At 42.9% G+C, this 26,874-nt stretch overlaps 1 protein-coding gene across 1 annotated transcript in view; it reads left to right on the forward strand.

Annotated features, from left to right (window-relative positions):
• Window positions 1–26,874, forward strand: part of VWA3B (von Willebrand factor A domain containing 3B) — a 234,627-nt gene that overhangs the window by 128,717 nt on the left and 79,036 nt on the right. The window contains 4 exon segments of the mRNA XM_033238936.1: window positions 3,379–3,477; window positions 9,350–9,532; window positions 20,885–21,015; window positions 22,729–22,886. Of these exon segments, the coding sequence (XP_033094827.1) occupies window positions 3,379–3,477; window positions 9,350–9,532; window positions 20,885–21,015; window positions 22,729–22,886 (571 nt within the window).

Consider the following 26,874-nt stretch of genomic DNA (forward strand, 5'->3'; position numbering starts at 1 on the left):
AGGCAAAAAGTTCCCTCGGCTGGCCAGCCTACGCCAAAGGTTGGCCACTCAGAGCAGCAGAGGGTTATTAATTTTCTCTTTTTAAGTTCTATACTGAGATCATGTCCCCTTGCTCTCACATCTTTAAAATTATTGACAAGGAGAGAAAGTGGTGTGGTCTGGGAGTTGCCCATTCCGAGGAAGTCCTGTTGATAGAAGATGGGTGGTAAGGGATATTAGTGCCTGGTACAGGACTGGCTCCGAGGCTCCTGTAAATCAAGGTAAATTAGTAAGGGGCGTGCAACAGATAACTTCCAACAACCAAGATATATTGATCGCTAGCGCGTCTCGGGCTTAGGACCCGACCAGAAGCAGATGGGCCACAGAATACAGAGCCCCAGATGAGTACCGGAGGATGTCACCCACCGGCCTCCACTGACTGTCCTATAGCGCATCCGCCAGGACTAGATCAGTCTCATATACAGACCCCGCGGGATTATTCAGAGGCAGACAGACAACATATAAACAGAGCCGGCTTACTCACTTTTGCAATGACCCGTTGGCCTGGGGTCTGGTGGGCTTAGGGGCAATCCCGGACGAGCCCCCAAGATGTAATGCCCAGACCCGTGATGACCCAAAAGCAACCACCAGAGTCCAGAGACAAAGCCAAGCGGCAGGGATCACTTTATTTCGAGTTCGAACTCGGTTCCCTCCAGCTAGGTATCAGATCCTAGGGAGAGACCCCGAGCTTGGTGTTCAGCCGTCTTTTATAGTCAGTCACAAACAAGTTACAGCAAGTTACAGAGTCACTGGGGATTTTTACAGTTGTAGGTTTACAATTGGCTGACATTTAAAGTTAAACATTAGTCAGTTGTTCATTGGTTCCCGCCCTTTGACCAAACCACAAACGGCCACTTGCCCTGCTAGGGACTTTCCAGATAACCTTGTTGTTTTAGCATTAAGGGGAGTTTCCTGACTTTTCTGACCTCTGACATTCAGTATTTTTCCACTCCTCAATGGTGGTCATTGGTGCAGTGGTGGATGACCAATTTGATGAGGGACTACCATCTATTCTGATGGTAAGTATAAGGCAGGGAGACCAGGCTGGTTTTGGCGGTGGCCCAGCATTTGGGTGAGAGCACAGTAAGGATTATGCTATGGATGATACAGAAGGCTTGTTTAGAGGCCAGAAAGTCCTGGACTCTGGTGCACCAATCAAGAGTCCTGTTGGTCCTGAGACTTTGGGCAGAATCATGAACATCATTGGAGAGCCTATTGATGAAAGAGGTCCAACACCATCCGTAAACCCCCTTCAAGGCATAGAATTTGGTCTGGTTTTGTAAGTTATGTCCCACACCTATCAAAATGCCTGGCACGTGGTACTTCTATCTATTGAAATGAAAGGGAGTAAAGCCAGTGAAGGACCCTTAGGTGAGAGCAGCTGGATGGGTCAGGGCATGGGGTTCCCCATCATGGCTGAGAAAGTCTTAGTGGGAGAGTGCCCATGGTATACGGTGAGGCTTGAGATGCCTTGGGTGGTGTGGGGGCTGGGTGTGTGCTGGATCTTTGTCATTCCTTAGGCTGTCAGTCTCTGCTCCCTTCTTATCCTGATTCCTGGGGTGGGGGCAGAGTCTGTTCACCTGTGGAAGTTGAAGGGCCTGGCCTCGCTTTAGCTAGGGTGTGGGTAATGTGACCCAGGTACCATCAGTCAGAATAACCTCCTAGGCTTTGACATGAGAGACTGTGACTCCAGATGGCGGGCGGGTCCAGCAGAGAGAACCTTGGCAGTGGTGGCAGGTGCAGACCAATGCAGCTCCTGGGGTGGCAGTGGCAGTGAGCTCTGGTCCATCTCTCGTCAATACTCCCAGTGCCCGCGAAGAAAGCCACAGTGTCCAGCACTGTGCAGTGGGACTGCAGCGGGGCCCCCACCAGGCAGCCCTGCAGCAGGATTGGGGGCCTCGTTCCTGGTGAGAGGTCCCAACCCAGGTTATCCTATCCATTGGTGATGCTGTGAGCCCTCCCGATGTCCTTTATCATAAATTCCTTCCTGCTTGAATCAACCACAGTTGGTTTTCTTGCTTACAACTGAAGCGGGAGTGATATAACGGAACTGAGATGAGGGGGAGGTTGAAGGAGGCTTTTGGACAATTCACAGTCCTGTATCTCTACTGACGGTCCCTTGGTAAGGATCATGTTTGCATGTTAAGGAGAGTACATTCCAGTAAATTAATGTTTGTCTAAAAATCCATTCCTTTTGACGTTGATGAAGTGTTTAAGAGATTTTCTAATTTTGAAGTGTTTACTATGATTTGAGAGATTGCAAAAAATTTATTAATTTCTCTTGACACACAATATGTATATTTTTATCGATTCTTTTTTATACATGAAGAGTTGTGGGCCAGGCGTGGCGGTTCACGCTTGTAATCCCAGCACTTTAGGAGGCCAAGGCAGGCAGATCACTTGAGGTCAGGAGTTGGACATGGTGAAACCTCATCTCTGCCAAAAAAAAAAAAATTAGCTGGGTGTGGTGGTGCACACCTATAGTCCCAGCTACTCAGGAGGCTGAGGCAGGAGAGTTGCTTGAACCCAGGAGGTGGAGGTTGCAGTGAGCCAAGATGGCCCCACTGCATTCCAGCCTGGGCAACAGAGCTCTGAGACTCTGTCTTAAAAAAAAAAAAAAAAAAGGGTTGTAGATGGTGTTATGGTTGATGTTATATGTAGGAGAAAGAATGGGCCATAACGAATTCCTTTTCATTGATTTTGATTTTGACTGTTATATGATGATATAACAGATATATGTCTGGTTATTCCCATCATATGTGAAGCAGAACATTTAAAGTCCCTCATTCAATAGCATGCATTCATATAAGACCTAATAACAGGTGGGTTCATGCACTTGAAAGTAGGTATACATTTCACCAGAACTTGTCAAGTAATGTTAGATATGTCCACATGTACATTGTTAGATTACTAATGATAACATGCTCACGTTTACCAAGTATTGGGTATCCTGAATAAATCCTGGTTTGAAACCGATACGATGCCACAGTGTATTTAGGCTGCATGTTTAAGCTCTGTTGACAGACGAGTGAGCAGTGACTGAGTTACCATCTCATGTAGAAACACAAAAAAATAAAATTGCATTAAGAACTCTGTCGTTAAGACAGGAAATCCATAGCCCTGGCTTCTGGCCGTTCTTGGACTGCCCGGATAGAGATTTTTAGGCACACCTTGGGATATGTTTCTTGGAATCACTGGGGTTAAATTGTTATCTCAGTATAATTTTATCTTTCGTCTCACAAGTACTTTTTCTTCTTTTTTGGAAGCAGAAAATGAATACTTGTTTGTGAGTTCTTTTTTGGGATTCAAGTGTGTGTTTGGTATCTCTTTTTTCCGTAGATTGGAAGTTCCACAAACACCCTGAGTGCCCTGAAAACTGCTTTTGCTGATAAAGAAACACAGGCCATCTACCTTCTGACTGACGGGAGACCTGATCAGGTACTTGTCATGCGCGTCCGTGTGAAGAGACCACCAAACAGGCTTTGTGTGAGCAATAAAGCTTTTTAATCACCTGGGTGCAGGCGGGAGAGTCAGTGAAGGGAGATAAGGGTGGGGCTGTTTTATAGGGTTTGGGTAGGTAAAGGAAAATTACGTCAAAGAGGGGTTCTCTGGCGGACAGGAGTGGGGGTCACAAGGTGCTCAGTGGGGGAGCTTTTTGAGCCAGGATGACCCAGGAAAAGGAATTTCACAAGATAATGTCATCACTTAAGGCAAGAACCAGCCATTTTCACTTCTTTTGTGGTGGAATGTCATCAGCTAAGGCGGAGCAGGGCATTTGCACTTCCTTTATGTTTCTTCAGTTACTTCAGGCCATCTGGGCTTATAAACGTGCAAGTCACAGGGATGCGATGGCTTGGCTTGGGCTCAGAGGCCTGACAGTACTTATCAGAGCTGGGCACAAAGAGGGCCTCACTGATGCTCTGAAAGCAAATGCTGAAAATAGATTTGGGGAACCTTTCCAGCTGCCACCAAAAATCCATGGAGATATCCTTCCTTGGTTTAGGGACTCAGAGCTGAGGTGAGAAAATACACAGAGAGATTCCTTTGTCTCTGGAAACTCTGAGGAGAATTTATGAGACAGTGAATGTTGCCTGGTGAGTGTGACACACACCCCTAGCCTGGAGACCAGCCCCACAAAAGGAGATGTCTGCCGTCCACTGAAGACTGGTTTACATTTTATTACAAATGAAGAGTGAGGAGATTTTTTTATTTTTTATTTTTCCTCTGGAGACGCTGAATCTAAACATGTCACGGCATAATGTCCTTGGCTTTACCTCTAATGCTAACTTAGTACTCATTTAAACAAAAACCTGCCTTTCTAGCGAAATGTCCTTTGTTTTGTTTAGCCTCGCTGGAAAATATTTGAAAAGCTGTAGAGGAGTCTGTTCATCTTCTTTTGAGCTTTGTGAATGAAAGACGAGTATTCCAGGCATTAAATAAATAGAAGGATTTTCAGGCCAGTGTAATGTAAATTAGCAGCTAAAGTGAATTAGTGTCAACTCGTGTTTTTCCTTGTGAGATGTTTGCATATGCAGACTGCTAGGCGAATATCCTAAGATATCCCGTGGCAAAAAGTTCAGGGCTTAAAGAGAGTAAGCATCGGGATTTTACTGCAGCTTTAGATTTATGGCAGAAAGGGAGTGTGTAAAGTGAAAATTTATTTTAAATTATTTTTACTTATCAACTTCACTGTGTTTTCTCTTTGGAAGCAGTTCGTGTCTCTCTTCTGTTCCACATGTGGTGCCAGGGTCTGAGGCTATAAAGATGAATAATAGCTCATCCCTGCCTTTGGGAAGCTTGTGCTTTGGAGAATGTGCTAGATGTATACAGTTTAATACAACACGGGAACAGGGTTGCCTGTGCTATGTCTAGGAGCGCAGAGTGATAGATTTTGCTGTACAGATGGAGAGAAGGCCAGGGCAGGTTCCAGCGAGGTGGGGACATTTGAGCTGTGTCTGGAAATAGAAGAAGGAATCTTTGGAACAGAGGGCACTGTTGGTGTCCTGGGCAGAAGGGACACAGAGGTGTGGAAATATGTGGGGGACTCAGAGAAACAAGCTGAGAGCAGGGGCAACAGAAGAAGATGAGGGTGGAGGTGAAAACGTTGGGTTGTGGGAGACTGTGAAAGTCCTTGAATGTCACATTAGAAGGGTGGTGTCACCACAGAGAGGAACTCTCAGAGGAGCCGGCCACCCTACCCATCTGCGTCTCAGAAACATGGATCAGTTGTGCCAGGGAAAGGCTGGCGCTGCCACGGCCTGCTGCTGGGTCCTTGAGGAAGGCTGGGAAGGACCCAGCCTTGGGTGGGAGCAGCAGGAATGGGAGGAGGAGACTGCCTCCAGACGTGAGCCACTGGAAGCAGCATCAACAGGACCCCATGGCCAGTTTGGAAGCAGTGAATGGGAGGTGAGGAGAAGGTAGGAGCAAGGCAGAAATGAGTCAGGATGACTGATTCCTGGTTGACAATGATTATGATATTAACTGATTGAAATGCAGATTTCAAGAAGAGGCAAGTAGGCTTGGGGGTGGCTAGTGGGGGAAGCTGAGTTTGCAAACCTGTAGTGAGTGCATGGGTGTCTAAAAGTCCCTAGAAATATGTGGAGCTAGAGTTTGGGGACAGTGTGGCCTGAAGATTCCGACTTGAGAGACATCTAGGCAAGTCAAGGTGTTATTTTTCTTTTTAATATATTCTTACTGATCTTTAAAATTGTTTACACTGTGGACAATTTGGAAAACACACATAAGCATTAAAAAGGAGAAAATGTGGTTGGGTGAGGTGGCTCACTCCTGTAATCTCAACACTTTGGTAGGCTGAGGCAGGAGGATTGCTTGAGCCCAGGAGTTCGAGACCAGCCTGGGCAACGTAATGAGACCCTGTCTCTCCAAAAAATTTTAAAATTAGCTGGGTGTGGTGGTGTGCACCTGTAGTCCTAGCTACTCAGAAGGTTGAAGTAGAAGAATTGTTTGAACCCAGGAGTTCAAGGATGCAGTGAGCTGTGATTGCACTGCTGCACTCCAGCCCAGGCAACAGAGAGAGTCCCTGTCTCTAAGAAAAAAACAAACAAAAAAAAGACAAAATTTAAATCACTCATAATTGAATTTTGTGGGTTTTTTTCCTATCTCACATATCACATGCATTTTTCCAAGTCATGAAAAATTTTTCAGGAGCATCCTTCTCAACGACTGCGTCGCATTCTGTTATATGAATTTAATAAAACTTGCACCTTAAAGCTATTTTTGTTTAATTTTTGAATAGTAATGCATATTCTAATGCATTCTTTTCTACCTTCATAGAAAAGCATAGCCAGAGAAAATTCTACCTCTCACCCCTTTCACCAGCTAGAAGACACCTGATATAACTAGTTTTTCTGTATCTCCTTTCAGAGATGGTTTCTGTTATACAGCAAAAATGTATTCATATATATTTCCTCCTTTTTACAAAAACAAATGTTAGCCTATTATACACACGATTCTGCACCTTTATTCATCAAGCAGTATACCTTGGAGATGGCTTCATATCGTTTAATACAGAGCGTCCTCATTCTCTTCTAGGTTCCATCACATGGCTATCCCATCACTTATTTAGCTAGTCCCGGGCAGATGCACAGTCAGATTGTTTTTGAGCTTTTTGTTTTACACAGTCTTGCCAAAGGAACTCTGTGCATATATCGGTGTGCAGGTGAGTGAGTATATCTGTAGTATGCATTCTGAGAAGCGGACTCAGCTGCAAGGTCCATGTTTTGATCGATGCTGCCAAACAGCAACCCCCAAAGCGGATGCCACAAACGACATCCCCACAAGCAGTGGATTGAGAAGAATTATGGATCTACAGTCCAGTATGGACTTCTGAGGCTCTGGAATCTCCCAATAATAGATACAACATACACTCAAAAATTTTTTTTTTCTGGAGAGAAGATCAATCTATTTCGTCAGATCCTGAGGGTCCTCTCAAAGATGGGGAATCAAGGATATGGATAATGGCTGGAGTCAGGCCAAGCGCAGTGGCTCACACCTGTAATCCTAGCATTTCGGGAGGCTGAGGCAGGCAGATCACTTGAGGTCAGGGGTTCGAAACCAGCCTGGCCAGCATGGTGAAACCCAGTCTCTACTAAACATACAAAAAAAATTAGCCAGGCCTGGTGGCACGAACCTGTAATCCCAGCTATTCAGGAGGCTGAGGAGGTAGGAGAATTGCTTGAACCCAGGAGGTGGAGGTTGCAATGAGCTGAGATTGTGCCACTGCACTCCAGACTGGGTGATGGAGTGAGACATCGTCTAAAAGAAAAAAAAAAAAGCTTGAGTCAGAAATGTGCAAATCACCCCAAATATAATTTAGAAATTCTTGAGAACTTCTGAATTCAACACTGCCTTTTCGACACACGTGGTCTTTTTTTGCATTATTCCTTGGATTCTCTCAAAAAGGCAAATTGATGTTTGATATTCGTGTTCTATGTAGAAGATATTGAGATGTACTACTCAATCTCCATTTTTTGCTTTGAATGTTCGCTGGCTTTGTAGGAGCTGAATGTGTAAGGCCAGTGTTATTATTCCAAATATTCAGCGGAATTTTCTCCTTGGAAGAATAGGCACAGATGCTGCTCTGGATCAGTTACATGGACACTAGCTTCCTGCCTGCTTATTACATATCTGAGGGAGCACTATAAAAGGTCAAAGGGGTTCTAGAACTATTAGTCTTCATTAAAATGGAATCATATACACGTTGGATAAGTGTCCTTTGGTGGGCATCCGTAATGTAAACTGTCAGGGTCTTTGCTGGGAACAGCCCCATGTAGCTTTGGCTGTGGTCATTTTGGGAATTCTTTGAAGTGAGGGGCTGGCCTGGACTGGAATCAAGAAAATGGACATGGTAAAGGCATATGCACCATCCTAAATAAAACTAATGGCTAAAGCCTTAGCATGGAGTATGTGAGGGCAGGAGGATGGGGAAGGTGCAGGGTGATCAACCTGCACAGACGCAAACAGACCTCCTTCAGGCAGGGAGGAGATGGAATCTCTGCCTTTCTGGCCACTCCAGCTGATGTGTGTGGAGGAAGGCTGCACAGCTGATGTGTGTGGATCCCTGACTGCACAGCTGTTTAGATTCAGAGCAGAGGGAACTGGGGAAAGTAGCTCAGGTGTGCCGCTTGGCCTTATCCTAGGCTGACAGCAGCACCTGGCAAATATGCTCAACAAATATTTGTGGAATGCCTTCCAGGGAACATCATCTCATTTACTCCTCACAGCAGTCCTATAAGGAGGGAGTATTAGTTCTGAGCCACAGATGAGGAAACTCACATTAGACAGGACATGCCCTAGGCCATTCAGATGGGCAGTGCTGGATGAGCATCAAGCCCAGGTCTCTAGCTATGGAGCTGTTTCCATCATTCCATACAGCTGAAGACAGCGTGAGTGGGCGAGACTGTCATGTGTATCACTGTAAGCCCCACACCTGCATCCAGTCTCAGGTGGTTCCTTCATACTAAACTGGCATGATGTTCAAGTGGCCCAGGATGGTGCTGGGGAGCTGGGCAGAGGGTGGGGGTGCCCCTTAACGGCAGAGGGAGCTCCATCCCTGCAACGGGAAACAGCCATTCCTGTCCTCCTGCCCCTCCCCACTGAGGAGTCCTTTTGCTGGTTTATAGCCTCAGAGCTTTAAAGGGCAGACTCAGAAAGTTGAAGCAAACCTCTCACCACTGCAGACTACCTGACCGTGCCCCTTTCCATCACTCATTCCAGCAGCTTCTCTGGGCTGTGGAGTGGTGGGCCCACTCCCTGTCTGGCTCCTGTGTACACTGAAGAAGCCTCTCTCAGTTCTGGGACTCCTTCATCCATGCCTCACAGAGCCTGCCTGCTTTCTTCAGCGTCTAAGATGAATGCCCAGCACACGGGAAGGCCTTCAACAAACACATCTTCCTTCACTCTCTGTGGGAAGCGTTGACCACAGCATGTTGGAGGCTGGAAATTGCTCTTTTGCAGCCCAGCACTTTGCATGCGTGGACTCTAAGTTCAGGCGCACCTAAAGTTGAGTGACTTGGTTAGCCAGATCTTTCTCTTAGCCTCTTTGTCCCACCCAATGGAGAGACCTCCGAGCCAAGGCCCATGTCTTGTGGATCACTGTACTCTCACCATCTGACAGAGTCTTTTCTTTGTTTACTGAATTGAATCGACATGTTTATAAGGAGCCACTCACCACGTATACGGAATTACTGTTTGAGTATCTGTAGTAAATACTAAGGATTTTCATATTCTTTTCTTTCTCTTCTTCTTTTTCCATCTCCCTTCCCCCCCTCCCCAAAACTTACTGTTTCAGCCGCCTGAAATGGTTATAGACCAGGTCAAAGTTTTTCAGGAAATTCCTATTTATACCATCTCCTTCAACTACAACGATGAGATTGCAAACAGGTTTTTGAAAGAGGTTGCTGCTTTGACTGGAGGAGAGTTCCATTTTTATAATTTTGGTTGCAAGGATCCCACTCCTCCAGAGGCTGTTCAGGTAAGAGCTTAGTGGGCTGAGAAGGGAGTGTTCATTTATTTGAGCATTACAGGCTGGCGGTCACTGGATAATACCTTCATTGAGAAGAGAGCAACCATAAAGATAACTAAGACAAAAAAAAATGAGTCGCTTAACAATGAGTGTACCAGTGTTTCTCAGAATGTAGCCCAAAGACCACCCGAGCTAGGGCATCTGAGCAGATTCCTGCATCCCATTTCAGAGATGCTAAAGCAGGTTGTAGGCATAGAGGCCCAGGAATTATAAATCAATGCATGTATTTTGTTTTTCTTCTAAACTTTTTATTGTAGAAAGTTTCAAACATTACACAAAATTAGAAGCATATATAGACCCCCATGTACCCGTAATTTAAATTCAATAATTATCAATATTTTGCCAAACTTTAGGAATCTGTGTTTTTAACAAGGATACCCAGTGGGCTATATGTGAAGTTTGTTAATCACTGCTATACACAGATATTTGTGGAAAACCAAATAATGTCAGATGTAGGTGGTTAGTTGCTTGCTGACCTCTCAGACTATATAAACGTTTGACCACCTGATAAAGCAATTTATTCTAATAGGCTAATGGGAGAAAGCAAATAAAATTCTGTTCTCTCATCCTCCAGACTTGGCCTGTTCATATGCATTTCAAGGATGCCCTTCTAGGGTGTGTGTTTTTTGTTTTATGTTCTGAGGAGTGACTTTAAATCCAGATTCAGTGGGTAGCAGGACAAGTCAGAATACTGATCAGTGCTTCATGTGAGTGAACTACCTGGGACTAGGGAATGAATCATCCAAAAGCATTGGAGGGACCAGTGCTTTAGTCTCACAGAGGGCTGGGAAGAGTGCTCCCATTAGCAAGGATTGAAAACTTCATAATCCTTTGGGCACTGGGTAAAGTACACAGGAGAGTCTTGCCTCAGTAGTGGGAGCAACCAAACACTCCGGTTCCACCTAGCAAATCTTAAATGAAAGGCCTAAAAGGATCAAACTGTTTCCAACTAACTTAACTGCATCCCAGAACAAACCCCAAGAATAATTACAAGTAAACAAAAATATTCACCACCTAACAAAGTAAAATCAGCAATGCCTAGCATACAAGCAAATATTACCAGGCATGGAAAAAAGTAGGAAAATATAGACCCATAATGAGGAGGAAAAACAAACTGAAGACTTAAAATATACCCAGAACTCAATGTTACTGTTAGAGCATTAAAACTAAAAGTCTTTGTAACTGTAGGGGAGACATGAAAGGTACAAGTAAGACACAAATTAAATGTCTAGCGATGAAAAATACGTGGAATGGGATGAGCAGCAGATCAGACATTGCATAAGACAAGACTAGTGAATTGGAAGGCAGTAATAGAAGCTATCCAAAATGTAACACAGAAGAACAAGAATTCAAAAAAAAAAAAAAAAAAAACAGAAAACAGAGCATCAGTGAGTCGTGGAAAAATCCAAGCAGCCTAATAAACACACAACTGAAACAACAGTGGCCAAAAATTTTCCACATTGGGTTACAACGGTAAACCCACAGACCCAAAAGAACCTCAATGAATCCCAAGCGCAAGAAACGTGAAGAAAACCAGGCCAAGGCAGAATCAAACTTTCCAGAAGCAGTGACAAAGGGAACATCTTAAAATAATAGAAAGAGGACACATTGTGCACGAGGAACAGTAGTAAAGATGACAGCAGATGTCTCATCAGAAATAATGCAAGTGAGGAGACAGTGGAGAAACATGTTTAAAATACTGAGAGACTGTCCACATAGAGTCTATGCAGGGTGAAAATATCTGTCAAAGAGGAAGATAAAATAGACTTCTTAAGATATACAAAAACGGTCAGGTTCAGTGGCTTACACCTGTAATCCTAGCTCTTTGGGAGGTCAAGGTGGGCAGATTGCTTGAGCTCAGGAATTCAAGACCAGCCTGAGCAACATGGCGAGACCCCACCTCTACAAAAAATATAAAAAGTAGCTGGGCATGGTGGTTTGCACCTGTAGGTCTAGGTACTTGAGGGGGCGCTGAAGCAGGAGGATCACTTGAACCCAGGAGGCAGAGGCTGCAGTGAGCTGAGATTGTGCAACTGCACTCCAGCCTGGGCAACAGTGAGATCCTGTCTCATAAAAAAAAAAAAAAAAAAAAGATACGCAAAAACTAAAAGAATTCATCACCAACAAGCCTGCAGTACTAGAAACATTAAAGGGGAGTACTTTAGACAGAAGGAAAACCTTAGCAGATAGAAATATGAATCTATGCTAAGGAATAAAAAGCACTGGTAAAGATGATGCTGACTACATAGGTAAATATGTAAAAAAGATTTCTTATTGCATAATCATAAGAAAAAGTACAGGGTGGACTTCCAGTTCCAGCAAAGATAGAGTAGTGCCATCTATTGTAGGTCCACCGCCTCAAAACCAGAAAGCCCTGGTTATAACTCCAAAAGAGGACAAGGACTCATTGTCCTGTCATTCTTCAACCATTGTGGAAGACAGTGTGGCGATTCCTCAAGAATCTAGAACCAGAAATACATTTGACCCAGCAATCCCATTACTCAGTATATACCCAAAGGAATGTAAATCGTTCTACCATAAAGACACATGCACACATACGTTTATTGCAGCACTATTCGCAATAGCAAAGACATGGAACCAACCCAAATGCCCATCAGTGATAGACTGGATAAAGAAAATGTGGTACATGTACACCATGGAATACTATGCAGCCATAAAAATGAATGAGATCCTTCCTTTTCAGGGACATGGATGAAGCTGGAAGCCATCATCCTCAGCAAACTAACACAGGAACAGAAAACCACACATTGCATGTTCTCACTTATAAGTGGGAGCTGAACAATGAGAACACATGGACACAGGGAGGGGAACAACACACACTGGGGTCTGTCAGTGGTGGGGGGCAAAGGGAGGGAGAGCATCAGGACAGGACAAATAGCTAATGCATATGGGGCTTAATGCCTAGGTGCCAGGTTGGTAGGTGCCACAAACCACTATGGCATATGTTTACCTGTGTAACAAACCTGTATGTTCTGCACATGTATCCTGGAACTTAAAAAAAAAAAAAAAAGACTCATTGTTGTGTCATTCTCCAAGTTCTGAGGTCCCTTGGCAATGAGTCCTTGGGACTTTATTTCTATTCATATATCCCAGACAGGGCACTGCAGAAGCCTCTCCAACCTGGGATCTCCAACAAGCAGTGACAAAAAATGCTCCAGGAAAAGCCCGTTCCCCACAACTGCTGCCCCAGCCAAATGACTAGGAAGAGCACAGCTTAACAACAGAAAACCTTTTTCATAATACCTGTCCTGCTCCAGTCATATACCATGGAAAAACTGCATCCCCTCCCCTGGGATTTCAGTGGTGCCAAACAGGGAGCCACTCTTTCACCCACTCTCTTGCTTCATGGAAACAAGTAACTGTGCTCTGATCCCCCTGCCGAGTGGAATAGTAGAGCTGACCAGGGAGCTAAACTTCCATTCCTACATGGTGGAAGCAGGCAGCAATCCTCTGATTTCCTTGCTGAGGCTGTGTCAGTGAGGCTTAGTGGAAAGCTCATTCTCCTTCTGGAAGCAGGTGGTGCTTACATTTTCCCGCTAGGGTAATACCAGAGGGACTGAGTGGAAAGCTGATCTCTCATCCATGCGTGGGCAGGAGCAGCAGTGCCCTGAGTCCCCTACCAGGGTAGTGTCCACGGTGTCCAGTGTCAAGCGGACCCTCCACTCCTATCAGGCAGCACCACAACCTAACCAGGCAGTGTGAGGCCAGTGTAGTCACTGCTGTGCTTCGCCAGAGTCCTCATGTCAGCAGGATTCAGCATGAAGATGAGTCTCTACAAAGAGCCATCATCAATGAACATGAAAAAGGGAGAGAGCTGGGGAAAGGCCATGTTCCGCTTTCCCCCTATCTGTGGTGTTAGTAATGGGAAGGCTCACCTCCACACTCATACAACAGCATGAGACCAAGGGAGGAAGTGTGAAACAGCACTAGCCCCCACAGTGGTCCTCCCCATAATGTCAGCAGGGCCCAGTGGAGGACTGAGGTTTCACTTCCATTCAGCATCGACGAGACTGAAGGAGGTGGCGCTAGGTGGGCTACTCAGTACACTGTCAACCCCCTACCCTTAAGAGAAAACTGTCCCGCAAAAGAAAACTGTGCCACAAAAAGACAGTTGAACTCTTAATCCTGCCACTCTGACAGCTTGCCCCAACAAAAAATAGCTGGGAAAGCTCCCCAGATGCATAGTTATGCCCAAGTGAAAGTCGAGTTTATCTATAACAGTCCAGCCCCCACACACATAAGAAGTACACCAGAGGAGGATGTTTACTTGGATAGGTGGGCAGAGCTTGCTAAAGGGACACAGCTGCCAGTGGCCCATCTGGAAAGCCTTGTTGTCTCTGCAAGCTTGAGACTCTCCTCTCCTGCAGAGACACATCAGAGTCCATGGGAAAAACAGGCAGGAGAGGCCCAGCTAGAACCAGTGGCCCCTTGCAGAAGACTTTTTGACCCAAAGAGTGGGCCAAGGGCTCTCCTACCCTACCCAGTGACACAGGAACACCTGGAGGACAGCAGGGGAGGCACCAAGAGACACCTGGAAGCCTGACGGAGGAAAACCCCTCCTGTCTCTTCAGGGAGCACCAGCAGGGACCAGTGGGGTCCAGAATGGCACCAGATTAGCAAAGAAGACCAAGATAATACCAAAAGCTTCTGAACATCAAACTGCCATTGAAACAGAGACCCACAAAAGTAGGACAAATTCCACATGCTCAATTTAAGCAGGGCAACTACCAAGTAAAATAAAAGATTTTAAATAGGACCCAGAATCTTCTCATACAATAGAAAATGCCTAGGATTCAGTAAAAAAAAAAAAGTGCCCATCACACAAAGAGCCAAGAAAGCCCCAATTTGAATGAGGAATGACAAATGATGCCCACACTGAGATGAATCATGTGTTGGAATGATCTGCCAGGATTTTAAAGAAGCTGTCATAAAAATGCTTCAACAATCACTACAAATCCTCTTGAAACAAATGAACAAATAGGCAGTCTCAGAATATAAGTAAGAATTACAAAAAAAAAAAAAAATCCAAGTGGAACTTTGTGAACTGAAAAATACAAGAACAGAAAATTTTAAAACCTCAGTAGGTAGGTTCAATAGTGAAGTAGAGATGACAAGATAATGTCAGTGAACTTGACGTCAGAACAACAAAATTCAGTCATTCTAAACAACAGAGAGAAAATAGACCAAAAAAAAAAAAAAGTAAATAGAACTACAGGGACCTGTGAGACAATGACAGAATATCCAGCATTAGTATCATCAGAGTCCACAAAACAAACAAGAAGGAAAATGGGTCTGAAAAAAAGTGACAAAATAATAGCCGAGAACTTCCCAAAGTTGGTGAAATATACAAATATACAGATTCAAGAATCTGAGTAAACTCCAAACAGGATAAGCCCAAAGAAATCCAGGCCAAGATGTGTCATAGTTAAACATTTGAAAATTAAAGACAAAGAAAAAAGTGATAAAAATGACACCAATTCAATTGCAGATTTGACAGCAGACTTTCTGTCCAAGACCAAAGAAACCAGGGGAAAAATGGCACACTATTTTTCAAGTATGAAAGGAAAGAACCATTAACCATGAATTTTATTATTTTATTTTATTTTATTTTTAGAGACAGAGTTTTACTGCATCACCCAGGCTGGAGTGGGGTGACACAGTGTTGGCTCACTGAAGCCCTAAACTGTTGGGCTCCTGTGATTCTCCTGCCTCAGGCTTCCAAGTAGTTAGGACTACAGGTGTGTGTCACCATGCGTGGCTAATTTTTTCATTTGTAGAGACAGGGTCACACTGTGTTGCCCAGGCTGGCCTTGAACTCCTGGCCTCAAGCAGTCCTCCTGCCTCAGCCTCCCAAAGTGCTGAGATTACAGGTATTAGCAACCCCAAACTTCATATTTCACAAAACTATCTTTCAAGGATGAAGGGGAGATAAAAATATTCTCAGATAAATAAAAACTAAAAGAATTTATTATTAGAAAATTTATTTTTATTGATTGTTTGCAGGAGATTTTTCAAGCAAAAGGAAATTATAAAAGATATAATTGGAGCATCAGAAAGAAAAGAAGAAAGAGCAGAAATATTGGGAGATATAATCTATCCTTTTCTTCATGAGATTTACAAATCATATTTTTAATGATTGAAACAAAAGTTGTAACATCACGCAACACTGACGACAGTAGTATTTGAAGCTGGAGAAGGTAAAGGGACCTAAATGGAAGTGATGTTACTTATTTTCATTGAAGGAGTAAAATGATGCTGGGACTGTTGTAAGTCACATATATATGCTGTCATACTGACAGGATTCATTACAAAAGCCATACAAAGGTCTACATTCAAAAACTATGTAAATAGGCCAGGCACGGGGGCTCAAGCCTGTAATCCCAGCACTTTGGAAGGCCGAGACGGGCGGATCACGAGGTCAGGAGATTGAGACCATCCTGGCTAACACGGTGAAACCCCGTCTCTACTAAAAAATACAAAAAAACTAGCTGGGCGAGGTGGCGGCGCCTGTAGTCCCAGCTACTCGGGAGGCTGAGGCAGGAGAATGGCGTGAACCCGGGAGGCGGAGCTTGCAGTGAGCTGAGATCTGGCCACTGCACTCCAGCCTGGGTGACAGAGCGAGACTCCGTCTCAAAAAAAAAAAAAAAAACTATGTAAATAAATCAAAATAGAATTGTAAGAAAAAAGAAGTTTAAATAACCCAAAGGAATGCAAGGAAAAAGAACAGAGGAATGAGACCAGAGAAAACAAACTATAAAATACTGGAAGTAAGTGCTAACATGTCAATAATACTTTTTAAGTTAATGGTCTAATTATACCAATCAAAAGACAGATACAGCAGAGTGAATTAAAAAAAAAAAAGAACACAACCAAACTATGTGCTGCTTTCAAAAAACTCACTTTAATTCTAAAAAGGTAGGTTCAACTAAAAGAATTTTTTGAAATATATCATGCAAAAATCCTTAAAATATTAGCAAAATGATTCCAGCAATGTATTAAAAATTATACACTATGATCAAGGGGGATTTACTCCATATATACAAGAATATTTGTTCTTTTTTTTTTACCCAGGCTGGAGTGCAGTGGCGCAATCTTGGCTCACTGCAATCTCCACCACTGTGGTTCAAGCAATTCTGTCTCAGCCTCCCGAGTAGCTAGGATTACATAGGCACTGGCCACCATGCCCAGCTAATTTGTATTTTTAATAGAGACAGGGTTTCCCCATGTTGGCCAGGCTGATCTCGAATTCCTGACCTCGTGTGATCCACCTGCCTTGGCCTCCCAATGTGCTGAGGTTACAGGCATGAGCCACCCCACCCGGCTATTTGTTTTTGTATATTGGAAATATTTGTTCATTTGTTTCAAGAAATTTGTAACTGATTGTTTCAATATTAGAAAATCTATTAGTATAATCCAGCGTATCAACAGGCTAAAGAAGAAAAATCGTATGGTTGTATCAATTGATGCAGAAAAAGCCTTGACCAAATTCTACACCATTCATAATAAAAACTCTCAGCAAAATAGAAAATAGAGGAGAACTTCCTCAACTTAATAAGAACATCAATGCAACACCTACAGCTAGAGTCATACTTAGTAGCGAAAGGCTGAATGATTTCCCCTCAAGATTAGAAGAGAGTCAAAGACATCTATTCTCACCACTCTGATTCAACGTACTACTGGAAGTTCTAACCATGGTAACAAAGCAAGAAAAGAAATAAAAGGCATACAGATTGGGAAGGAAGAAATAAAACTTTTTATTTGTAGGTAACATATTATCTACATAGAAAACCCCAGGAGACCTACAAAAAAAAAAAAAAACTAGAACTTTTACGAGATTTCAGCAAAGTCACAAAATTAATACACACACAATTCAATCACATTTTGATAAAGTAACAGTGAGCATGTGGAAGTGAAAATTAAATACCCAATACCAATTATAATTGAGTTTCAAAGAAGATGAAATATTTATGCACCTAAAAAGTATGTATAGAAGTTTTATGTTGAAAATTACAAAATGCTGAAGATATCAAAGAAGATCTAAATAAATGGAAAGACATGTTCTGTTCATGGATTGAATGACTCAACATATTAGAGACGTCAGTTCTCCCCAGCTTGATCTACAGGTTTATTAAAATTTCTATAAAAACCCCAGAAACGTTTTTTACAGACATAGTTAAGCCTATCTAAAATTTATGTGACACATCACAGGCTCTAAAAAAGTTTAAACAATCTTGAAAAAGAAAAAGTGGGAAGAATCATTATACGCAGTATGAAGGCTTACTAAGTAGCTGCATTCATCAAGGTGTATGGCTTTAGTGTAGAAACAGACACGTAGACCAATGGAACAGTTATAGAAACACACCTACACAACATGCTCAACTGATTTTCGACAAAGATGCAGAAGCAATCCAGTGGAGGAAAGATAGCCATTTGAATAAATGGTTGGAGCAATTGGATATCCAAAGGCAAAATAATAAACCCCAAACTAAACCTCATACCTCATGGACATCTTAGCTCAAAATGGATCATGGACTTACATCTAAAAACATAAAACTATAAAACTTCTAGAAAAAAAAGTGGGAAAAATTGTGGGGATATTAGGCTACCAAAGAATTTTTAGTCTTGATTCCAAAAGCATGATCCATAAACGGAAGTGTTAATATATTGAACGTCATCAAAATTAAAAGCTTTCACTCTTTGGGAGACCCTGTTAAGAGCATGAAAAGATGAGCTGCAGACTCAGAGAAAGTATCCGCAAATGACATATCAGACAAAGGCCTTAGTATCTAGAATATATGAAGAACTCTTAAAACTCAACAGTAGAAAACAAACCATCTAATCAGAAAATAGGCAAAACGTATGCACAGACATTTCACCGAAGAGAATCTACAGATGGCAAAGAAGCACATGAAAAGAGGGTCAATGTCATAAAATTCAACAGCCCTTCAGGTTAAAAACTCTCCATAAACTAGGTATTGATGGAACATATCTTAAAATAATAAAACCCGTTTATGACAAACCCATAGCCAATGTCATACTGAATGGGCAAAAACTAGAAGCATTCCCTTTGAAACCTGGCACAAGACAAGGATGCCCTCTCTCACCACTCCTATTCAGCATACTGTTGGAAGTTCTGGCCAGGGCAATCAGGCAAGGGAAAGAAATAAAGCGTATTCAAATAGGAAGAGAGGAAATCAAATTGTCTCTGTTTGCAGATGACATGATTGTATATTTAGAAAACCCCATCATCTCAGCCCAAAATCTCCTTCAGCTGATAAGCAACTTAAGCTAAGTCTCAGGATACAAAATCAATGTGTGAAAATCACAAGCATTCCTATACTCCAATAACAGACAAGCAGAGAGCCAAATCATGAGTGAACTCCCATTCACAACTGCTATAAAGAGAATAAAATACCTAGGAATATAGCTTACAAGGGGCGTGAAGGACCTTAACATCACAAACCACGTGGTCCAATCATTCTACTCCTAGATATTTATTCAGGAAGAATGAAAGCTGATGTCCATGCAAAGACTTGTATGCAAATGTGTGTAACTTTATTTATAATAGCCCAAACCTGAAAACAACATCAACAGGTGAATGGATAAGTAAATCGTGATATTTAATAGTGGTATACAATAGAACACAGCTCAGCAATAAGAAATGAATGAACTATTGATTCATGCTACAACATGGGTGAATCTTAAAATAATTATATTGAAGGGGTGGCCTGCCCCTCCACACCTGTGGGTGTTTCTCGTTAGATGGAAGGAGAGACTTGAGAAAAGAAATGAGACACAGAGACAAAGTATAGAGAAAGAAAAAGTGGGCCCAGGGGACCGGCGCTCAGCATACAGAGGACCCACGCCGGCACCAGTCTCTGAGTTCCCTTAGTATTTATTGATAATTATCTTTACCATCTTAAAGAAAAGGAAGTGGCAGGATAATAGGATCATTGTGGGGAGAAAGTCAGCAGTAAGACATATGAATAAAGATCTCTGTGACATGAATAAGTTTAAGGAAAAGTGCTATGCCTTGATATGCATATGCAAACATCTCCATAAACCTTTTTTGTGCATAAAGAGCAGCATTGTGCTAGCAAGTCCCGCCTTTCGCCCTAAGGCGGTTTTCTCCTTTCTCAGTAAACAGAACATACAATCAGGTTTTACACCGAGATGTTCCATTGCCCAGGGACGGGCAGGAGACAAGTGCTTTTCTCTATCTCAACCGCCAACAACCGCCAAGAGGCCTTCTTTCCTCTTAAACTGGTCCTCCTCAGCACAGACCCTTCACGGGTGTCAGGCTGGGGGACGATCAGGTCTTTCCCTTCCCATGAGGCCATATTTCAGACTATCACATGGGGAGAAACCTTGGACAATACCTAGCTTTCCTAGGCAGAGGTCCCTGCAACCTTTGGCAGTGTACGTGTTCCTGGGTACTTGAGATTAAGAAAATGGTGATGACTTTTAACCAGCAAGCTGCCTTCAGGCACTTGTTTAACAAAGCACACCCTGCACAGCCCAAAATCCTTTAAACCTTGAGTCACCACAGCACATGTCTCTTGCAAGGACAAGTTTGGGGGTAGGTCACAGATTAACAGCATCTCAAATACAGAACAAAATGGAGTCTCTTATGTCTACTTCTTTCTATGTAGACACAGTAACAGTCTGATCTTTCTTTCTTTCCCCACATTATATAAGTGAAGAAAGTCAGGAGAAAAGAGTAATTTCTGTGTTATTCCATTTATATAAAATTCTAGAAAACTGAAACTAATGTGTAGTGGCAGAAAGCCAATGAGTAGTTCCTGGAGAACTGAGGGCGAGGGCTTGTAGGAGGATGGGCAGGTTTACAATGGGGCACAAGGGAATTTAGAGGGTGATGAATATGTTCATTATTTTGACTGTAAGAATGATTTCACAGGTGGGAAAGTCAAACTATTCAAATGGTGCATTTTACAGATGTTCAGCTTATTGTATGTGAATTACACATCAATAAAGCTGGCTAAAAATGAGATATATAAGAACAACATAAAATTCTTTAGATTCTTCTTTTCCTGATACAGTTGGCTTTCTGTTAGAAATGTTTGGCATTTGCTGGCCGTGTGCTGTAGCCCCAGGTACTTGGGAGGCCAAGATGAGAGGATCACTTGAGCCCAGGAGCTCAAGACCGGCGTGGACAACAGAGTGAGCCTCTTGTCTCTAAAAAGAAAAGAAAAGAAACATGTTTGGCATTTGAGCTCTTTTTATCTAGTCTTATAGCATATTCACTTCTCCTTTTGGCAGAATGAAGATCTGACTCTTTTAGTTAAGGAAATGGAACAAGGTCACCGTGACCTGGAGAAGATGCGAGACCTTTATTCCGAGTCCGTGATCATGGACTGGTGGTACAATGCGGAAAAGGATGGAGACAGCAAGTGAGCACGCCTGCCCGCCTGTCTCCCTGCACTGGGGCCTCTCGAGAGCGGGGCTTGCCCCCTAGGCCCTTGTCCTTTCTGAAATGCTCTGTGAAATTTCTGTTAGTGAAAAGAATCACATAGTGTGATTAAGTTAGGATTTTTTTAAGCAAAGAGAATTAATAATTTAATAGCAATTTAATCGTGGGCTTGAGGAGGCCACATATTCCCCTTTATGTTATCCATGCAGTGCGAACGGGCCCCCAGACCCAAGCACTGACAGGGCAGAGAGGAGCGCTGTGTGGGGAAGGAGCTCTGACTCAGGGATCCGGAGGCCGAGGCCTGGACTTCCCTCTGCGTGACTGTGCTGAGGCCCAAACTTCCCTTCACACCTCTCCATTGCGTGGGCCTCTGTTTCCTCAGCTTTAAAATGGTGGCCGTGGTGGTGGGTTTGGGATAGATGATTTCTCATGACTGCCCCCATCCTATATTCTAGTATATTTCTATTTTGTGGTTTTTAAACAAAATCAAAACCACCCCCGAACACTCCGGAAATTGGTCAAATTTTGTTAAAATGATTTAATATTTTCCAGATAGTCAAGTATCACAGCCTACCCTGCCAGAGTGTCTTTTTTAGTTCAAAGAATGATAGAAAATTGGGGGAAAAAAGAAAATACATTTATTAATCAGAATTTATTGTTCAACAAAGTGCACTCTCTTCCTGTTAGCAAATTAAGCATTTGTACGGGCTTAGGGTAGGGCATAACTGTGGAACCAGTAAAAAGAGGTAAATGTTATAATGGCCATCTTACAATGAGATTTTATGGCATTATTTTTTTAAGTATTCATGAAAGCACAGAGGCAGCTTCTAAACTTCAAATTTTTGAACAAATAAACTAAGAATCAAGTAAGTAAGAAGCCATTTATTGAGTACAAACCATGCAGTAAGAGAACTGGGGTGCACAGATGAATGTCAGCCTGGTTCCTTCTGCTGGTGGGGAGGGGGGCACAGTGGGGGCACAGACCCACAGAGGGCTGTAGAACCCGGGGCAGGTGCTCCACGGAAGTGTCAAGGGGCAGTGGTGCAGGAGGGAGGGCACACGTCACAGTGTTGGAGCAGAAGATTGCTCTGGAAGTTTTCGTTTGTGTGGCTGCTGTCTTCAGAGCTTTAGAGAAGGTCATGTCTGGGAAAACACTCCAGCGTTTCGGGGATCCCTCCATTCTCCAGAATGGTTCCCTGTGATCTGGTGTTGGCATGGGAGGTCCAAGGCAGGAGTTCCTTTCTCTAGCTTTTGGAAGTGCTTGCTGGTAGACACTTTGGTTAGAGAGTGGGTTTCTGCAGTGCTTACTTGTTTATAACAGGCTTTCCCCGCTACGAATCCTCCCATCGGCCCCATGTCGTCACTATATAGGTGTATAGGTCACGTTTCCTGCAGTTGATGAGGAAAGTGAAGAAGTTTAGAGAGGACTGAGTTGCTTGACTGAGGTCACAGAGCCAGGAAGGACCAGACCTGTGATGTTAGCTGCATCTTCTGACTCCAAGGCTGGGCCCCTGTCCACTCTTCTGCATTGGTCAGGGATACATGACTATTTTTATATTAACCTGGATGGGGGAAGGCTCGCTTCTTTAAGTTTGCAGTGTTCAACGTGAATGTATTGACTTCACTCTGCCTTCTTGATGGAAATTTTCTTCTCTCTCTTTTTTTGCTCTACTTTTTATCTAAATCAAAACAGGCATCAAAAGGAGATCTGTTCTATGGTTTCAACCCCAGAAAAATGTGCAAAGCCTCAATCTGATGTCGATTCAACACAAATTTCATCCTTGTATAGGTTGAAGGGACCATGGGGCCTTTCAGATCAAAAGATTCAGAAAAAGAAAGTCCTCCACGCAGGTATCAGTGAACAAAATGGCTTGACTCTTTGCTGGTTTCTCTTCAAGGCAAGAAGATAGAATAAAACTAAACCCATGTAATGTTTTTAAGAAGCACTAAACATGTGGGTTTTTTTTAATTAAAAATTTCATTAAAATAATTGTACATTCACAGGATCTTATATATACCTACCCTTCATCCTGTTTCTCCAGTGGTAACATCTTGCAAAATAATAGTCCAATATTGAAACCAGGATATTGATATTGATACAATCCACAGGTCTTATTCAAATTGTCCCATTTTACTTGTTCCTGTGTGAGTGTGTGTGTGTTGTGTGTGTCTGACAGTCTATGTTTAGGTCTGCGTGGTTCGATCACATGTATAGGTTTGTGTTTCCACCACTACAGTCAAGAAGAGTCCCATCACGACGGGAATCCTTCATACCACCCTTTTATAACCACACCCACCTCGCTTGCACACCCTTCCTACAGCTAAAATTAAACTAAGTGGTGAAAGACTGAATTATTTCCCCCTAAAACCGGGGAAAGGGATGCCTCCTGTCACCACCCTTATTCAACGTAGCACGGGAAGTTCTAACCACTGCAGCAAGGCAAGAAGAAAAAACAAAGCAAGAAAGATTGGAAAGGAAGAAATAAAACTGTCCCCATTTGCAGATATCGTATTGTCTAGGTAGAAAACAGCAAGGGATGTACCAAAAATACAAGTCCTAGAGCTACTGAGTTCAGCAAGGTCTCTGGCTACAGAACACACAAAACCAGTTGCATTTTGATATTCTAACAGTGAACATACAGCAACCTATATTAAAGCCATTCATAGTTGCTCCAGATAAAATACATTAGGTGAACATGTAACAAAGTATGTACAGAATCTGTATGCTGAAAATTATAAAATTCTTCCGTAAGACACTAAAGACCTCAATAAATTGAGATACTGTGTTCAGAGGTTGAATGAATTGGTGTGACAGATGACAATTCTCACCTCATTTATCTATGAAATTCCTAGTAGAATCCCAAAAATGTTTTTATAAACATATACGCGCGTATTCTAAAATATATACAGAAACTTCAGGTTCTACAATGGCTAAAATAATTTTGAAAAAGAGAATGAAGTTGGAAAAATCACTGTACTGGATATTAAGGCTTATCACATAACCCCGTTAATGAAGACAGCATGGTGTTAGCAGAGGGGTAGGTGGAACAGGGCCTGGATCTAACCCACACAAATATTCCCAAATGATCTGACAAAGGTGCAAAGTTCACTCCATGGAGGGAGTAAAGCCTTTTCAACAAAGACGCTGAAGCACTATCTACAGTCGAAAAAGGAAAAGAAGCTTGACCTTAACCTCACACGGACCATGGATTTAAATGTAAAACGGAAAACCATGAAACTTCTAGAAAAAGATTAAAGGAAACCTCTATCCAGTTAAGGAAGTTCCACACATTTCCAGCTTTCTGGGAGTTTTTATCATGAATGGGTGCTGGATTTTACCAAACGCTTTTTCTGTGTCAACTGAGGCAGGCTTTTTCTTCTTTAGTCTATTGACATGGTGGATGACATTAATTGATTTTCAAATGTGGAAGCAGCCTTGTATATCTTGGAATATTTCCCTCTTTTTTTTTTTTTTTTTTTTTTTTTTGAGACAGAGTCTTGCTCTGTCACCCAGGCTGGAGTGCAGTGGCCAGATCTCAGCTCACTGCATGCTCTGCCTCCCGGGTTTACGCCATTCTCCTGCCTCAGCCTCCCAAGTAGCTGGGACTACAGGCACCCGCCACCTCGCCAGGCTAGTTTTTTGTATTTTTTAGTAGAGACGGGGTTTCACCGTGTTAGCCAGGATGGTCTCAATCTCCTGACCTCGTGATCCACCTGTCTCGGCCTCCCAAAGTGCTGGGATTACAGGCTTGAGCCACCACGCCCGGCCGAATATTTCCCTCTTGGTCTCAGTGTGTAATTCTTTCAATGCATCACTGGATTCCATTCGTTAGTATTTTGTTGAGGATTTTGGTATCGAAGTTCATGAAAGCTATTGATCTATAGTTTTATTTATTTCTCTTTTTTAATACTGTCTTCATCCAGCTTTGGTATCAAGCTAATACTGTCCTCACCAAGTGGGTTGGCAAATTGTCCCTCCTCTTCTATTCCTGGAAGAAATTGATGTAATTCTGCTTTGAATGTCTGGTAGAGTTATCATGGAGCCATTTGGGCCTAGGGATTTCTTTTCCAGATTTTTCATGATGAATGCCATTTCTGCAGTGGTTTTAAGGATATTGTCCATTTCAGGTTGGTCGAGTTTTGGCAGTTTGTGGTTTCTGAGTAATTGGTCTATTGTTTCTAATTTATCAAATTTATGAGGGCAAAGTGGTTTTTTGTATCCCTTTGTTAGCTTTTATAATGGCTGTGAGATCTTTAGCAATGAACTCTCAATATTAGTGCTTTCGTCTGTCTTCTCTCTTTGTCTTTTTTCTATCTAGCTAGAGGTTTTCTTGCTTTTCTTTCTATTTGTTGATTTGTTTCCAGAGAATGTATAATTGATTGCTGAAGGACTTTTATGGGTAGCCTCTTTAAAATCCTTGTCAGATAGTTCCAACTCCTGATTCTTCTTGGTGTTGGCATCATGCGTTTGCTTTTTCTGATTGAAGGAGAGATTGTTTTTCTAGTTACTGATATGATGGGTGATTTTTGATAGTATCCTGGACATTTTGTCTATTATGTTAGTTACTCTGCATCTCATTTAAGTATTTTATTTTAGGAAGTAGTCACCCGTTTAAATTTAGCATGTGGGCCTTGACCTACTTTTGTGGGCTGTGGTTCTGATGGCAACTTAATTTTCACAGGTTCTGTGGTATTGTTAATATTTTGGTGCTTGTGTTTCTGCTGTTTCTAGGGCTCCTACTGTTCCCTGCTGGTGCTGCCTGAGGTGGCAGCAGGCATCCCCTCAGACCAGGATGTTAGATATCTCCAAGGGGAGAGTTGCAGCAGCTTCCCCCAGTGCTGTCTCTGGGGTGTCCCCACGTTGCTGGCAGGGCCTTGAACCTACAGGGACCAAGAGGCTTCCCGGAATGGGCCACTAACTGGAGACTGGCCCTCCTGCAGGATCTGTCCACATGCTCCCGCTCCCTCCGTACAAGGGAGCAGCATCGTACATGGGAAGAAACAGGCTTCCCACACTGGCCACTTGTGTGGCTGGGTCCCCTTTTCCAGTCCTGCCTGCCTGCTCCAGTGAACCTGAGTTTTGCCAGAGTTGCTACTTGTCTTAAACATTTTAATGGCCAATTGTCACTGCCACCATTTCACTTAGATTTGGGATGCTTGGTATCGGGAGACAATCATATGCTGAGTTTCTATTTTGTTTCCATTTGTGAGGTAGAGGAGTGATGAAAAGCCATGACTGATCCTACAGAGTCAGGGGAGGAGCTAAATGCTTGACTCCACTGCTAGATAAATGTTTCATTCTGTGTTTGCAGCCTCTGGGAATGGTATAGTTTTTACGTTTGGAGACCTGGGGAGCTAAATTTCATTTTCATTTGGCTCACGTAAATCTGATTGTTTTGCCTGGCAGTGTTGGTCCAAGTGGCCTGCCAGGGTGGACAGCGGCAGGAGCTCAGCTCTCTGATTCGGATTGTTTATCTCTTTTTCTCACAGACATAACTTCTAAGAACATTTAGTTTTCTTAGTTCCTGGGTACAGAGACAACCAAGGTAGGGCTTACCCTTTTGTTGCCTAGAGAAACAGTGATTACCATCTAGCACCCTCCTTCTCTATGCATGGAGACCACTGGTGTTACTTTTCTGTGTGAAAGCCACCCATTTGCAGATTACTAGCCAATCTTTGCTCTGTCTAATTTCTTGTAGGAGAGGATATGTCCTCTCAGTGAAAACACAGACACATTTCATTCACGAATGCTGACATAAAGCCTTGGAACAAGGTACGTCTAAAGCCTCCCAATTATGAAGTACAGACTACACTTACAATTAGTGTGGTTTATGTTATC

Source organism: Trachypithecus francoisi, unplaced genomic scaffold (genome assembly GCF_009764315.1).
Source record: "Trachypithecus francoisi isolate TF-2019V2 unplaced genomic scaffold, Tfra_2.0 Lachesis_group17, whole genome shotgun sequence".
Lineage (NCBI taxonomy): Eukaryota > Metazoa > Chordata > Mammalia > Primates > Cercopithecidae > Trachypithecus > Trachypithecus francoisi.